Below are 16,749 nucleotides of genomic sequence, written 5' to 3'. Positions count from 1 at the left end.
GTTTAAAGTGTAGTATCATTAGTTTGATGATAAAGTAAATGTGAAAGGTATTCGGATAGTTTCAGAGACAATGTCCTTGGCCCCATTGCGTCGTGTCGGCCGAATAAAAACATAACCCAATGAACAAATACATGCATAGCTTGCAATCGGATTTGTCAATAAAAAGTGCTCATGAATGTGATTATCGAAAGATAACACATGAAAGTGTCTCCTATCTTATCATTTTAGGGTTCTTCAGTTAAACATGGAAAATTACAATTTCGTCACGCGCGTCACCGTCTTCGTACATACATTCTATATATAATTGGTTTAGGTAAAAAATTTATATAATTGTTTTTCCCGTTCAGGTACTTTTAATATTAACTTAAGGATTTTTAATGAAGTTTCATTGACTATCGTTCATTTTAAACTTTCGATTGAGACATTGGCAAGAAGTTTTAGAAATTTACATTTCATGGTACTAAAACTACTGTACAATACTGTTGAACGTTTAATATTTTTTATTATCAATTAACAGTATATATATAGCATTATGTATTCGTTTTATACGTATGTGCTGTTGAATAATCGAATATTTAACGAGAATATCTCGAATATCAAAATATAGTGAAACGACTAGAATGAATTTGAATTTTCTGAAGTCGGCTAATAATTGTCGGGTATTATATTTATATTTCAAAATTCCCTTTATCTCAAACCACCAATTTCCTGAGATATTTGTAACTCAGATATATTAAATATCATTTTAAAAGATTAACTGCTAGTTTCTGAAACGTCGATTAAACTCAGATCAATGGATTCGGCCACAATCCGAACGCTCATTGGTTAGCAACTACCACTGATTAAAGCCAAATTAGTTAATTTGCCTTTAATCAGTGTTTCGGAAATTGCACTCGTTTGCAATTATTATAATTAGTTACAAGTTAGAACTTGAAATAAGATTTTCCATACAAATATGATTCGAATACGAAATACGATCCATGAAAGTAAGTCGCAAAAATCTATTACTAAAAATATTTGTATTGATTTTGAACGATTTGTGAATCAGTTCTAATAATTTGACCCTTAAACTGGCAAGATCGCAATCGAAACGGGGGTCAAATTAAAATGGTCTCTACCTAAACAGACTGAGGAACAATTGTTAATTTAATTTCTATTTTACATATACGTTAAATATCTTTATTGTTGTATAACAAATTTGAAAGAATGCAGAGACTAGTAAATTCGTTTTATAAGTAAATTACTGACTTATCATATCATCCATGTACGAGTACGTTGACTTCATAGAAAGGGCAGGTCAGGACGGGTCGCACGCTTCTTTGTTTATTAGTGCACTCGGAATGTAGGTAACATGTTCCCTTTATTTGATTACAATGTATTTTAATGGCCCCCTTCAAAATGTGTTCATTGTTATGGGTTTCGGTCAAAGTTAATACGTCTATAGGTAACACAAATTCCCATCACAATATAATACAAATTGTTTTTGTTTAAAGAACAATTAAACTCAATTACAATCTCGACTGAAATCTGCTAAGTATATTTTGTCTTTACGGTTTAAATGAAAATATTGAACCGACAATATTATAAAAGAGAGCCATTTAAGCGGTCGATGTGTGTGTGCGGTTGAAAGAAAACACACGAATGTAAAAGCAAGCACACACTCGGACAATAAATCGTAATATGTTTTATTTGCGTTGCTCACGTGTGTGCGTTTCGTACTCACGTGGGTGCGTTTCGTCGCACACTCGCGTGAAAAGTATTACAGCGGTCACTGTAAGCCACGTTTTACGTAAATATATATGTATAAAATGCTTTTAAAAGTAGGTACTTTCACAATGCATATTGAACAGGATATTTGAAACGATATTACACATAAATATATATTTAAGGAAAATAGAATAATATTAATGGTGTTGTATTGTAACTGAAATAATTTCAGTTCGATTAGGGAAACTATAGAATTCCATAAATGTATTAACAAATTGTGTTACCCATGTAACAAGTAGAACGCATGTCAGATTAAGTAAGAAATAAATACATAATTAGACGATTACAAACAAGGCTTACACTATCAATTCTGTAATAATAATAATTTTTTTTTTATGAACCCTAACAATGATAAAGTGTATTTATTATTGCTTGTTAAATTATTGATGAATATATGAATTGTGTTTTTTTGCAATTATTATCAAGATACAAAGTTAATATTAAGGTAATTGGTGTTAATGTAAATATTAATTAATACAATATCACGATTACTACAGCTAATATAAGGGTTAAATAAATATTTGCGTTTCATATATAATATTTTAATCTGAACGGCACCTCAGCGTTTCATAGACGAACGGAATTTTAATGAAGAACAAATACAGGAAAAATATCACTTGGAATTTTTATACTATTTATAGTTAGAAAATGATTTACATATATTTTATGACGCAACATTTGATACGCTTGCTACACACAAGAGTACTAACTTACAATATATTTTACACAGTGTTTATTTGTAACGAGCAACACAGAGATCTAATTCATAACTTTTTGGAAAAATAAGATGCCTCACTTCGCCTTAAGCAAATAGCCTCAAAATTTCAACGGTTTACGGGCCGCCTTGCGTTGCAATGGAACCAGGTTCGAAGGTTGAAGGGGAAGTTAGAATATTGGTATTTCCTCGATAACAAGAATAGTTGCCTACGTTAATGTTAAAATCGTTGCTTGTTTTTTTAAAGAGTTATGGGAGTTAAATGAATATAAAATTTTCATGAATTGAAATGAAGTAGTCCATTTAGATGTTATATTCTATATTCAATACAATTACTTGTTACAATTTATTTATGTTTTACTAAAACCATAAATACACTATGCTTTATATTACACAACTATGCGTATCAAAAAGTTATAAACGCCAAGTTATTGTATTTGGGACAAGTTATTTCAGAATTGGCTAACATACAATTATCTGAATCTATCTAGAAATTTCTGCTCAGTACGATTATTAGATGTGTATAAATACTAGTTTTGTTAAAAATCCGATTTATAACAAGCAGACATCGTGACTCGACTTGAAAGAATCGCTCTGTCCGTCCACAGCGACCGGATATGCAGACTGATTAATGCGACACTACGCCGTCGGCTGTTGCAGATGCTAACACCGAATTAAACCACCGTATCTTAAATTACCTTTGAAGATACGTTGTTGTTTTTTTATCTCACATTGAACAATACAACTCATTTGGGGTGATGCAATTGATAACTAATGTTATCTAATATTGTACAGCAATATCGAGCGAGAACGTCTCAAAATAATATTTACAGACATTGGATATTAATATCTTTGACAGACAAAAATTCAAGTCACGTGGCCAATCCATGTCAAGCCTTGTTACAGTTTTATTATTGTGTACGTATAACTTTTTATCAACGCATCACTTTCTCAACATATCTTTGTACGTGTTATCTACACCAACCTCATCAGCGCACGTACACGGTTACACTTTTATTGCTTAGAATGTAAAATTTTATTCATAAACCATAATATTGACACATACATATACACGCACATTCGTGTAATGATATATACATATACACAATATAATGTTGTAATATCGAATACATGGCTCTGGGTGACTTTTTATTTATTTAATTAGGTTTTACTCCTCAAACCCTCAAGGGTATACAGGCCTTTTAGCGATGAGAAAGTCGAAGGTTCGTGTGTAACCCTTTTAACTATCATTGCACCCACTTCTAACACGAAAAAAATGAGTTATTCTTTGAATAATGTTGAATATATCGGACAGGGGACACGAATGTCTATTGTGAGATCAGGTTGAGCGTCGAGAGTAAATCAGTTCCTTAGGCAATAGTTGTCGCGTGAGTTGCTGCTGAGAGTTGGTTCATTTAAATGAAAAAATTAAGCGCGAAATAAATGTGTTCATCCAAATTCGAAACAAACTTCGATGACATCTTCCATAAACTAACATGCGTTATTTCTTTGACCAACAGCTGCCGCTTCGAGCACTAGTGCTTGTTGCAGTGCCAGTCCATCAACACTTCTGCTTCGAAGACAATCACCAACAGAACCAAGATGTTCATAATAGACGCCATCTACAAGGCTATCGTCTATAGGATAGTATTTGTTGTAAATATCGTGGTCCAGTTTGAGTCTGCTCAAGTTATTATCACCAGGAACAGCCCGGTTGCAACTGTCATTATCAATGACAGGAAGTACAACATATCCGTATCGTTCGATTTTTCCCCTTTCCTACACTTGGGAGTGGTCGTCTTCATCCGCATGAGCCTTTACTGTATGTATGTTTATAGTAAAGATTTTGATACATACGAATAAATTGATGTCTTTTACGACTACCGATTAAATGTTGTGACCATTATGAATGTTAGAAAATAGGCAATATATATTATTAATTTATTTGCTATTACAATTATATACTAAATATATAAAGCATTCGGATATAATATGTATGTGCAATGAAAAGGTGTTTATAATGTTATGTTAACTGTTATATATTTCTAATTTTATTTAAATAACTGTATTTCTTCGTATATATATATATAATATATATGTCATAAAAATACTAAAAAAAAAAACAAAAATAAGGTATTATTCAAATATTTATTTTTTATTTAATTGACGGCTTGCTTACAAAGGTTGTTCGGGTGCTAAGTTGAACACTGACCATCGCCTAGACAGCATTTATAGGTAAAGCCTAAATTGTTCTGATATTAATATGTGTTGTGAGTTGTTACTAATAGGGACATGTTTTTATTCCATCATGTATTTGTTTTAGGTTAGAAAAATGAATGTATTAAATAAATGTGATAAAAAATATCTGTTTTTTTTTGTTCAAATTCATACTTTTCGACTTTTTAGAATGAGTTGGCAATACCAACAGTGTCATATTAAATGTCGGGGCTGTATTGAATTCTTGTAAGACGAATATGAGAGCAAGTGATTACTGAGTTACTTGCTGTTGCTTCTTAATTTTCGGTAGATCTGAGTTAAATTATTCTCGCATAACGACGAGTCAAAAATACTTCAAACATGGACTCGAATAAAGCTTAACATCGATAAACCCTTTTTAATTTATTTTAGGGAGGCAAGGCAACTGGCCACCTGGTCGTAAATGGTTACATTCCACCACAACATACTCCTCCGACAAGCGGGAGTACGATGCTTAGTATCTTATGCCTGTTATTATAATGGCTCACCCACAGAATCTTGATGGATAGTGGTACCAGGCGGGCTGGAGCAGAGGCCGAGCGAGCTATGTCATACAACAGCATCGGTGCGCATCGGTGACCTTGGATATATTCCAGGTATGTGGTCATGTGTCGAATGAAGTGTAAGATCTGTATCACAATAGTTTTAATGCGATTTCATTAAACAGCGGTACCGTTACTGCCACATGACACTCGTCTGGATTAACTTTCTCGCCACAACACGCTGTATTTATAAAATAAACCTGGCCTCCGTTTGTCTGTATATTTATATGTGAGCGATTATGCACGTGTGTGTGTCCTATTCGCAAACCGCTTTTAACCGGTTCGCGGGCTACGGCTTATAATGCGGCCCATGAAACGCATTATTATTAGATACTAGTTTTTGTCCGCCGCGTGGTCTTAGGCTTTAGAAACGTTAGATATTTATTTTTATATCATTTTTCGGTAAACGCGTTCAAACTTAATACAGAACAACCTGAAGATAAATACACACTCGTACGTAAAGGCAAAAATGTTATCCGGTAAAAGGTACATACCTAACTAGTTATTATGGAGTCGCTATCGAGTGTAATGATATCAATCTTGAATCATATTCAACGTTTCCGTAGTTGATAACATCAAGTAATGCATAACGATAACCGGCGGCAGGAGTACAGTCGTGAAGATAATGGAATATATTTATTACACTAGAAGCAGCAAGTTGTTTTACATGCAATCTCTTAATAAAATCGCTAATACGAGTAGTTACATAGTTAACGATATTACGGGTACACCGCGCGGTGTATCATTACTGATGATGTCATAAGTGAGTGAAAAAGCCATTTTAAAAACAATATGGTTCTTATTTCGCGCGTAGTAGTTTTCTTTCTCTTGATCAGTTGTCAAAAAATAACGTATTTGATCTCTATATTTAACGAATATTTTAGCCGTTTTAATTATTGCCATCGACGTCTTAAGGCTTGACTTGGATATTGGCCCCTCCGAAAGTATCCCCCCGCATCCAGTATTATTAGGGGTATACTCAACGTGAAGTTAATATTACCTAGGTATGTAATAATCGGACAATCACGAGACACGTTATCGCATCACAAGTGCACTTGATTTTAAATTAGAAGACGTTTTCTATGGAACTCGACACGACTTTCATTTTATAAATGATTCACTAGTATAATAGATGACGTCACGGATGTTTGTCTAAATTGTGTTGCACAATTTTAATCAGTGTCACACAAAACTAGGAACTTATTAAAGAATTCACCAATTGGAATTTGTTCCTGAGTGTTTAACAGCTTTCTTTGGACATCTCGTGCGAGAGATAATATAAAGGAACAAATAAATGTCACTCAAGTCCACGCGGCTTTAGATGTTGTCTGATGAACGAGTGTGTCAGTATTAGCAAATCAGAAGCTTCTAAAAAGCAGAAATTTCTAAAAAGCAGAACTTTTAAACGGATCTGTCCCGGTGCTGGAACCATCGGAATCTGCACCCTTATAAGCTAGACCACCTAGGAACGCAGGCCTTTTTGATGGCATTAATTGTTCACCTGTCGATATACCTATGGACGCATCAGACTGATAAAAATATAAGTTGGCCAGTAACCGTATAATCTGAGAAATTGATAATGAAAGAAATTCCAAGAGTCTCATGTTTATTGCGCTAGTTTAAGTGTGCAGATTTATAGAACGGCTTAACATAAACAAATAAACTGATGCTTAGAGATCCCATAAAAGGTCTCGCTAACGGCCGTTTAATATTTTATGAATATTACACTAAATGCAAATCGACTCATATTAATACCGTTATAAAGTTTATGGGAATAATCAAATACTATATACTCGACTGTAGAGCACTGAAATTTTATTGATGGAAATATGTATTGAACATCACATCAGCCTGTACGCTAATAGAAAACAAATAATAACCAGTGGAAATAAATATGGCAAAGTAAAACAAATGAACAGAACGATATTTCACGATTTGCTCGCAAATGTCAATGTCAATATATTTATCCACTATAACGGTTTATTGATCGTCCAACATCGACGCAGAGGATCACAAAAATGGCACATGCTAAAAACTACGATTGAAATATGTCGTTGAAAATAAAATTATTCGGATATTTGGTTTTCATGAATTCAGTGGATCCGTCTCGGTCGTTGCCTCCCAAGTGGCAAACTGTTCCAAAATAGATGAAAGACCAATCAGAAATTGTAGGATTGTTTGAGGAGAATATGGTAACATTAACAACCGTTACTGCTATGATAAAATTCCAAGTCATTATACAATTAACGGCGCCCTATATTTTTCCTGTATGTATTTTAATAGAAAAGTTATTCTTGTGACATCGTTCTCGTGGACTTGGCACATTTTCCGTTTTCTGTATACACTTGTCTCCTGATATATACATATATGGCGTTTCAGAATTCAATTAATATATTTTTAGAAGCGGTTTTAGTATATATTTATAATATCATCGTTTAGTGTATTTATAATAAATGGATAAGTAAATCGTGAAAAAAATCGACATAAGTATATTATTTCGTACAATAATGTTTGCGTCGGTGTAAAGTAAATCGAACAGAAACAATCACAAATACAACAAAATATTTATGTTAAGCAAAAAACGAAGGCTCTAATTATCAAAGTTAGCAAAAGCCGTCGTGACGTCAGCAGAGTCCGTTACCAAGCGCTCCGTATCACATGACACGTGAAATACGAATCGCTCGATTAGTAATCATAAATAAGGCGACTGCGAGCGAGCCTGGAGCACGACATTACTTACGTGACAGGAGAGGAATTAAGCCCGAACAATCCGAAAATCGGACACCTAACACATTCGTTGCTGTCGCTGTAGTACATTATAAATTACTACGCACGTCTCATACTTCCCGATATTTATGACATTTAAAATTATAGCAATCGTTGGTATTCACCGTATGATAAATATTTGAACAGAAAATCACGTATCAAACGATGATTCCGCAGCAATAGCCCTGTAATACCAGTTGAGCGACACAATAACAGCAATCAGTTCACAGCTAGCATCAATTGCTCAAACTTAAACGTATATTTCTTTTTAAACTAATGAGCTGGTTACACTAATGTCACTTGTTACTGTAATGAGACCATTGAATATAACGAAACAACAAAAAAAGACAACACACGTCAGTGAAATGATTACGTAGTCTTGGCGACTATTACCTAGGCTTCGTTAGGCTACCTTTGACAAATCATTGCTGTTAATGTTAACCAGCCTATTTGACATTGAAAATATTCTTTCGTTTTGATATGTATGCGTTACGTAGGTTTTTTTTAAGTAGCTGCATCCTCCTTCAAAGTTTTCTATTATATAACATTAGAAACGAAAAAAAGGTATCGTTTTTGACATAAAATCAAATGTAACGTCAGTGGAATAGAGTTTAATAAACGCTCGCGGTTGTTAAGCTCATAATGTTGGTGGTTGTCAATTTGCAAATCGTTGAATAAGTTCGGCTTCATTATAGAATTTTTAAACATGTTGTAATCTAGTCCGCCAGTATCGAGGATCGCAACATTTTCGATTCGGATCGTGAGTTTAGCATACTCAGTGTCTAGGCCTGTGGGGAGCGGCTGGTTCGGCGCCATCGCTCTAATGGCTTATTGTCATGAAAATCCACCATTACATACATTGTATTATACGAACTTTTGCTAACCTAAACTATTTTATAATCCATGCATTTGTGGAAAATAAATACTTTACATGGAATTTTTAGTAATTATAGTTAACTTTTAACAAATAACTGATGGCTATTATACAGGTGTTATAAAGCTGAAGAAATTCCTTGCTTGTGCACTAATCTCAATACCTACCGGTCCGAAAAGTAATGAAAGTATCTATTGCTGTTAGAATCATTTGCTCACTTTCTATTATAAACACAAACATGTGAAAATTCAATTAGATTTTAGTAACGTACGACTATCTAAGTAAATTAAATCAATTAAGATACACAAGACTGAATGAGCACTATTGGTTATGATGTATTCCTTTCTCACTCACGTCTCCCCCGAGTGAGTTATATAAAACTCAAACCCAATTTTATTAGCAGAGTCTAGTGAAGGACGCGTTATCTTATCAAGCGAGCAGCGGTAATCGATGGCATGAAACCATAGACTCTGGCTTATGAGACGAATAATTTCGCTGATTACAGAATTAATAGAGATTTCGAATCAAAGTCTAGTTTAGAATCTCCCTTATGAAAAAAAAACCAACAAACCGCGATACAATAATGATGACGTCATATTATAGCCTATGACTTCTAGTTATATCCACGGAGCTAATAAAAAACCTTTTCGCATTTTTCAAAATCATCTCAGGCGAATTAACATATTTATATAGTTACTGTTCCTTATATACCTTGTTTGATAATCACTAGACTCAATCACGCGAATTGAAAAACGACGAAGACTTTGTTGTGTAGATCAATTCTTTAACTATTACTTTCTTAATTATTAATTTAAATCGGAGAGACATCGCGATTTTGTATATTAGCGATAATAGAGCACTACTGAGCCGCTGCGCGATCGATGTGTGCAATATTACCTACTAAAATTTAATTCAACTTTTATAACGATTAATTACAAAATAATTAGTACCTACTATTATAATAATGGTTGAAATTAATTGCATCATTGTTATAAGCACTATTATAATATGTTGCAACGGAACTCGGTGGTTACTTTATCTTAAATTTTATTATTTCAAAAGTTGTGTGGATAATGTTCGAGCACGTTCGCGAAACCAAGTTAAAGAGACCACGATAAGTTTCAATCATTAATCATAATGCCGGGGCCACATATACTATGATCGTGTTAACATACCGTGCGCAATCGTTTGTAATGCAGCTTTCCAGTATAAATGAGCCCGGATAATTACAAATACAAGAAACATAACTTAAATCCCACAGTTACTGTCTCTTTATACATAAATATGCAGGAGAGTCACTGGCGGCTCATTTACCGTCTGTCTCCTAGCAGGGAGAATACAAATGAACTTTACTAAGAACTTAATATTAAATCAATTACATATTTTTATAAAATATTTAAAAAAAAAACGCCACGAAATGTATTTATAAATTTCCAGTACATAGTCTGATCACAATAGTTAAAGTTATTATAATAGAGAATTGTTGCACTTTGCTATTTCGAGTTTATTAACCTCTCACTGAATTAAAATTGTTTGTGATAAAAATAGCTCCTTGATACAATCAGCTGATTTGGCACCATCGGCTTATTCTATTTTAAAACAAAAAACGACTACACATCATTGATTTCCTTGCACTTGAAACACAGGATCAAACACTTATTCCAGTTTTATATAATATGTTAGTTTTAGTAATCAAATAGTTAATTATATTTTTAAAATCGTGCAATGAGGGGCTGATTCATTAGTTGTTACGTCAGTAGCAGCCGCCATGTCTCGACGCCCTCATCGGTATTTACAATTGGCCCGTGAAAGCAGGTAACCTGCAACCACCCACAGCCCACTTGTCTATAATCGTGACCTCTATTATGTAGAATATCTAAATATTAAACAAAACAATCACTACATTACTTGTATGATAGTTTGAATGTCAAATTAAAGTATTATATTATGCCCAAATTGATTTTCTTATGAGTGTATGTATGTTACCTTAGCACGATTAAATAACAGACTCGCGGGTAATGCAACTTGATAAAAGATAGTCTGGGAACTAGATGACCTAGGCCATGGGCCATCTGTGATAAGCACATATGGTATTTGATTCATGGTAAAACTAAATAAGCGCGGAGGGAGTAACATAAAATAGGAAAAAATATTTAATTAAAGTAATATTTAATTGTTTTCAGATATCCATGAATATCCTATAAAATCACAGTAACCAATGGTTTGATAGTGATAGAAGACAGATCGGTAAATTGTATGGTACGAACAATAAATCCGCGGTGACGAGATTGTTGCGTTCTTGAGAATCTGTTCGTTGATGTCTTTTCTTTTCCGAGTACAAACGAAACGATAATGAAGTTTCTGAGAAAGATAACGTGCGGTGTTTGAAAAACTCCAAGTCCATTGTTGCGACCAACAATAATGTTTATTCAATGGTGTTATAAAACGGTAAAGATTTACTATTATAACATTATTTACCTGTTGTAATTTTTTTTAAATATAATTCTAAAAGAATATATTTTCACGCGTGTTCAAAGGGTTTTAAAGCGACCCTTATCTGTAACGAGTAACAGTCATCTCTTGTATTTATACAGTGACGGTTTTTGATAATATCGCTGGATACGTTTTATGAATAATACATAAACCGCTCAACATTTGTTTTCGTTTCAATTCACAAGTTATCAGCTTTTTGCAGAATCAATTATTGTTTTTCCATCTAATATGTCGACTAAATAATTTGTCAGAATATTTTATTACAGTATATTGTTGTGTATATTATTACATTTCAATTGAATTATTATTACTACAATATAATGAACACTAAGTACAAATTTGTCCAAATAAAAGGTACACTATTTCGTATTATAAATCAGAGTTCAGAACTATTCCCGAGTCTAGACAGCTGGTTGAATATGTTAGCGTCGCGGGCGCAGTCGAACAGCGCTTGCGACCCTTCTGCGTGTGTGTGTGTGCTTGTGTGTATTATCTGTGGGGAGCGGCGTTGCTGTGTGTGTGTGCGCGGGGAGGGGAGCGGTCGGCGAGCGGAGTCAGTGGAAATTTCCATTGCCTAAGCGTGGCTCGTAATTCGGTTGAAACGGCGCGGGCGCAGCGAGTCGCCGCCGCCGACGCGCCCGCCTTTTCTATACTGCTCACACCGATAGAGACCGATTTCGTTTCATACTTCAGTGGAATTACGAAAGAATCAACATAGCTATCGCTTATGTTGCTATTTTTTTAAATAATAATTAATTTACTTCAGTCGCTCACTATCCGTGTGATACAATATTTTAAAAATATTTCGATTATGAATTTTTTGAACTGAATTACACAATACATTGAAAACGATACGGAAAATCTAAGAAACCTTTAACATTATTAATCTTGTCATTATTCGCTTTGTTTCTCAGAAGGAACAGAAATTACCTGCTACAAAAAATACTTGTTAAATTAATAATTCTCATGAACAATAACTCTACACGCGGTGAAATCCCCGAACTCATACATTACCAAATGAAGTATTTTGTGTCATTGGAACTAGTTTACATGCATTGTTTGCTTTGGGAAATATCTATCTTAATATTTTTTGACTATTACACTATACATTTAAAATAAGAGGAATTTACTAGATCTTAATTAATAGTTCCTAGATTATTGACAAAACAAGGTTATTTATGGCTCTGATTCTAAAAATCGTATCCAACAGTCGTTATTAGAGGCTTGAATGGGTGTGACTTTTTTGCAATATTTTAAGAATAAATTTCTAAAATACGATTATTGTATTCAATAAAACAAAAACCATTATTCTTGTCAAACACCCAAATACGACGAGACGAGCATCGCTCGTATATCAATGTCAAAGAACGCGTTTGAGTCTTTTCTAAACACAGGGATGAAATACCTAAAGTTCAAATCAATAACAAAATAATGAAAGAAATGTTTACAAGCTTAAAAATGAGAATGAACTCATTTAAAAAATACTGTGTCATTGCCAAATGGCAGAGGACCCAGTTTTTTTATGACTTCTGAAGTCGAAAGTCAAAAGTTTTGTAATTACTTAATTTTTGAAGTATTCATTGAATTCCAAAGTAACGGTTTCATTACAATTATAAATAATAACGTGTAACAACGGATACGCATCCGTTCAGTAATTCATTGTCTTACAACAGACGGACTGTTTATTTTCTCGTTTTATAACATTTTCTTCTCATCGTAGCATTCCATGAGATAGCGAAGAGGAAAGAATACGTTTTTAATCGTCGGAAAAATGTATTAGAAATCTTTAAGAGACTAATTAAAATTTAATAATTTAGATTTACTGAGTAAAGTCACAATATTTTAAAACGATAAAACAATCTTGATGCTAATCTACGACTTATGTGATTATTAAACCATATTTCAATAAATTTCAATAAAGATTACAAGTACCCATGTCAACACGCTTTTTATATTTAAAGTAAGTTAAACAATGAGTAGTGTGGTCAACTGTACATCGCTCGCGCAAAGTCGTGACGCCGAAGGCGAACGTTTTATATTCATAATTACGTGCCTTTATCGTAAAATAAATTATAAAGTATTTCACATGGCCTATTTTGAACAATAATTTGTTTGAAGGAAACGACGAAACAAAATAATGTTTATAGTTTTAATATTGACCTGTATGTTCCTTAAAGCTTTACATCAAATCAATCTATCGATTGTAGAGACGCTCAAACTACTTTTATTTGAGGTAAATATATAATTTTCAAACTGAAATACATATTTTCTTAAATGTATCGATCTACGTGGTATTACGTCACCACGTCATGACTAACAAACTCACACGACCGACTACTCTTGTGCGATTAAAAATGTTACCAAGTCTGAAAATAATATACGGGAAAATGAATTCTATTGTTATCGAGTGATACTGGAATGAAACTAATATCCTTTGAATTTTTTTTCGATATTTCGTTAACTCGCGAGGTTTTTGCACTTAGATCGGACGCGTAAAACACATTGTTTTATCGTTCAATTAGCATAGCTATGTGCACTGCAAAATACTTGTTTTAACTTACTCGATATAATTAGACGATGCCAAAAAATTACCAAAAAACATACGACGTTTTAACAGCGGTCAGGTCGTCCAACGCGATATTTTGTGTAGGTAGGAAGATATGCTCAAATATTAAAATATTCTGACGGAAGTAGCATCGTATAATTTTTTTAGATTAAACTTATTTTAATACAATTAAATGTTTTAACGGACACATGGTAATGTAATTATTATTTCGATTTCCTTTTATTTTCAAAAGTGTTCTCGAATATAAATAAAATTTTAATATTCGATATCGTTCCAGTATCTAAGTTATACCCCGATGTAATTTCATGGCAGTGATTTTAATTAAAACCATAGTGAATGAGTTACAATATACTGAATGTAATTTTGCAATGAAATCGCGCATTGGTACTCCGACGTTTGCCTAGCCATGTACAAATTCATTACAAGTTTCATTCATTCTATTAAGTCATTCATGTTCTAGACTGTTCCAGTACTCACAACAAATTCAATACCTGAAATGATTTCACCGCAAACGCATTTCTAATAACTTTGTTCGATGTTCCCGCGTTTACATGCTCGTTGAAAAACCTTGCACTTACATTTATGCGCCATTACCGTCATAAAATACCTGCGGTGGCAATGTACTGAACAATGGCATTTATATACTTATAACATTAAGGCGATAGTCCCGTTCCCTGATATTTGCTTTGACTCGACGCCATCAATCAAAGAGAGCGAATCATGTGGTAAACGCCTAGACGTGGAAATAAAGATCTAGGTTTTAATCAAGCGGTGAAAACGAATCGTGAAACGAATGAGCGACCGCGTAAAAGTTAAGGCTTGCGCATATTAGTCAAGATCCACGAGTTACTGTTCACTTCTCGAGTGCCTGCACACCTACAACGAACTGTACGCGTAACTTTATTGCGATTTACAAGTTCAAGCGGAAAATACTTAACTGTACTCGGTACTAATTCGTTTTTAAGACATACGAATGTTAGCTCAGCATTGTGTATTATACAGGGTTTTTAAATCGCACAGCTCTCTTGAGATTATGATACTTTAATAAGTGACAACATGAGACAAACAGCTGTTTTGGTGTTAAATATTATTAAATTTTCAAAAATTCATCATTCGTTTCAGCAGAATGAAGTTCATAGCGTTTTATTATCGTCATAAAAAAATACTGACGATTTGGAAATAGCTTTTTTACTGTTAAATTATCGCATAGCATCCTTAGGTTTTGTATTAGAGACATAAAATAAAATTCGCTTTTTTTTATATAATAAACTAAACGTTAAACTTACCTTAAATACCGCAGGGGCTAACGGTATAGCAGCTTGATTGTGTAGATGTTTTTTCGACATTTTAAGTTCGTTCCCGGGCCACGTCCAAAGATGCAAGAGTCGCAATCGGCACAAAAAGTAGAAACTATTTCTCTTTTTGCTAAAAGAAATTTACGAGTAATGACCGAAAGCGACTCGTGATCTAAAAAATCGCCGCCGTCAAATGTCGCGATATAATATTCGCAATGCGAAACGGTTTTTTTGTTTTTCGTTCGCCGTCTTGGCAATTTTATTTACTTCTTGTGCGTAATTTTTTTTCACAGTATTTTCGTAAGAGAAAAAGTTGGAAGACGCGTCGGCAAGAGTAGATACGTGTTGTCACTTTTGCGGTCAAGTCGGCAATGAGCGGTGGGGCGCGTACGAGCGCGCCGAGCGAGTGATTCGAGTTTGGAGCTATCGGTGGCGAAGAGCCGGCGCCGTGACGACACCGAGGCGCTGACGCCAAAGACGCGCACCGTCACACTCCAGACGCTACTTCTGAAACTTGTATACCATTCGGACCGCCACTCTGTCTTCTTGCCGAAGATAACTTGGAACGCGCAATAACAGTTACAAATCGATCGTCGGACAACATTTTAAGTAGAGCATTCGCACATAGAAGACTTTCTTTTGCTAGACTCAACATCATCTTCATTATAACGTTAAAATATATTTCATTAAAACTTTCCAACAAAAAATCCACATAAGAATGGAGACGGGCATATTCTAAGAACATGTTTAGCGCTTCTTGGAGGAAGATTGCGCTTTGTTGAATGAAATGGATTTATACCTGACTCCAAACAATTCGACATCGACACCGTAATAAAAAAAAAAACAATTGCTGCTTGCTTCTTACCGAAATTTTTTAAGTTCAAGTTAAGTGTCCGTGAACAAAGAACAAAGAGATTCGGACTCTGCGTTAAATTTGAAGGATACCCGCACAATTTTACGTAAATACATTATTATAACTATATAATTTAATTCTAATTTAATTATAAAATCAATCTTTCATGAAATATTCCTGAACTAAAATAATTACCACCGATATCCAGCGCAATGAAAACATGTTGACGTTATAGAAGATTTTGTAATTGATCGATGCGAGATAAAATGCATGTCATTTGTGTAAGGACACGTTTGCATTGCATTACGTGTAACTTTACTTCTGAGACAAACACTTCCAGTTTAAATAGGGGCAATCAAATGATTGGAGTTTCTCATATTCAAATGGTGTATAAAATTAAAATATTCTGAAGTAAAGTTTATTGGTGTTAGTGGGATTTCAAGGTCTTTATATACCTAAACAGTTTCAGACTGCAACAAATTTCGTTTTTGTCACTTGTTATAATTTTAAAATTATTTGTTATATAATTGTATAAATTGCTTAAATAAATATAAATTTGTATTTTTATATATACATAATAAAACCCACAATCCAACATGTTATGTTCAACGGTTACAAAGGT

General features: G+C 33.8%; 1 protein-coding gene across 1 annotated transcript in view; it reads right to left on the bottom strand.

Annotated features, from left to right (window-relative positions):
- The window catches only part of LOC125075762 (proton-coupled amino acid transporter-like protein CG1139), a 34,551-nt gene extending 18,867 nt beyond the window's left edge, over window positions 1–15,684 (bottom strand). The window contains exon 1 of the mRNA XM_047687485.1: window positions 15,266–15,684. Within this exon, the coding sequence (XP_047543441.1) occupies window positions 15,266–15,325 (60 nt within the window). The 5' untranslated portion in view covers window positions 15,326–15,684. The remainder of the gene's footprint in view (window positions 1–15,265) is intronic.
- Window positions 15,685–16,749: the final 1,065 nt, after the last annotated feature.

The sequence above is a fragment of the Vanessa atalanta genome, chromosome Z (genome assembly GCF_905147765.1).
Source record: "Vanessa atalanta chromosome Z, ilVanAtal1.2, whole genome shotgun sequence".
Lineage (NCBI taxonomy): Eukaryota > Metazoa > Arthropoda > Insecta > Lepidoptera > Nymphalidae > Vanessa > Vanessa atalanta.
Note: the sequence above shows the minus strand (reverse complement) of the source record. Positions and strands in the feature narration are given on the sequence as shown.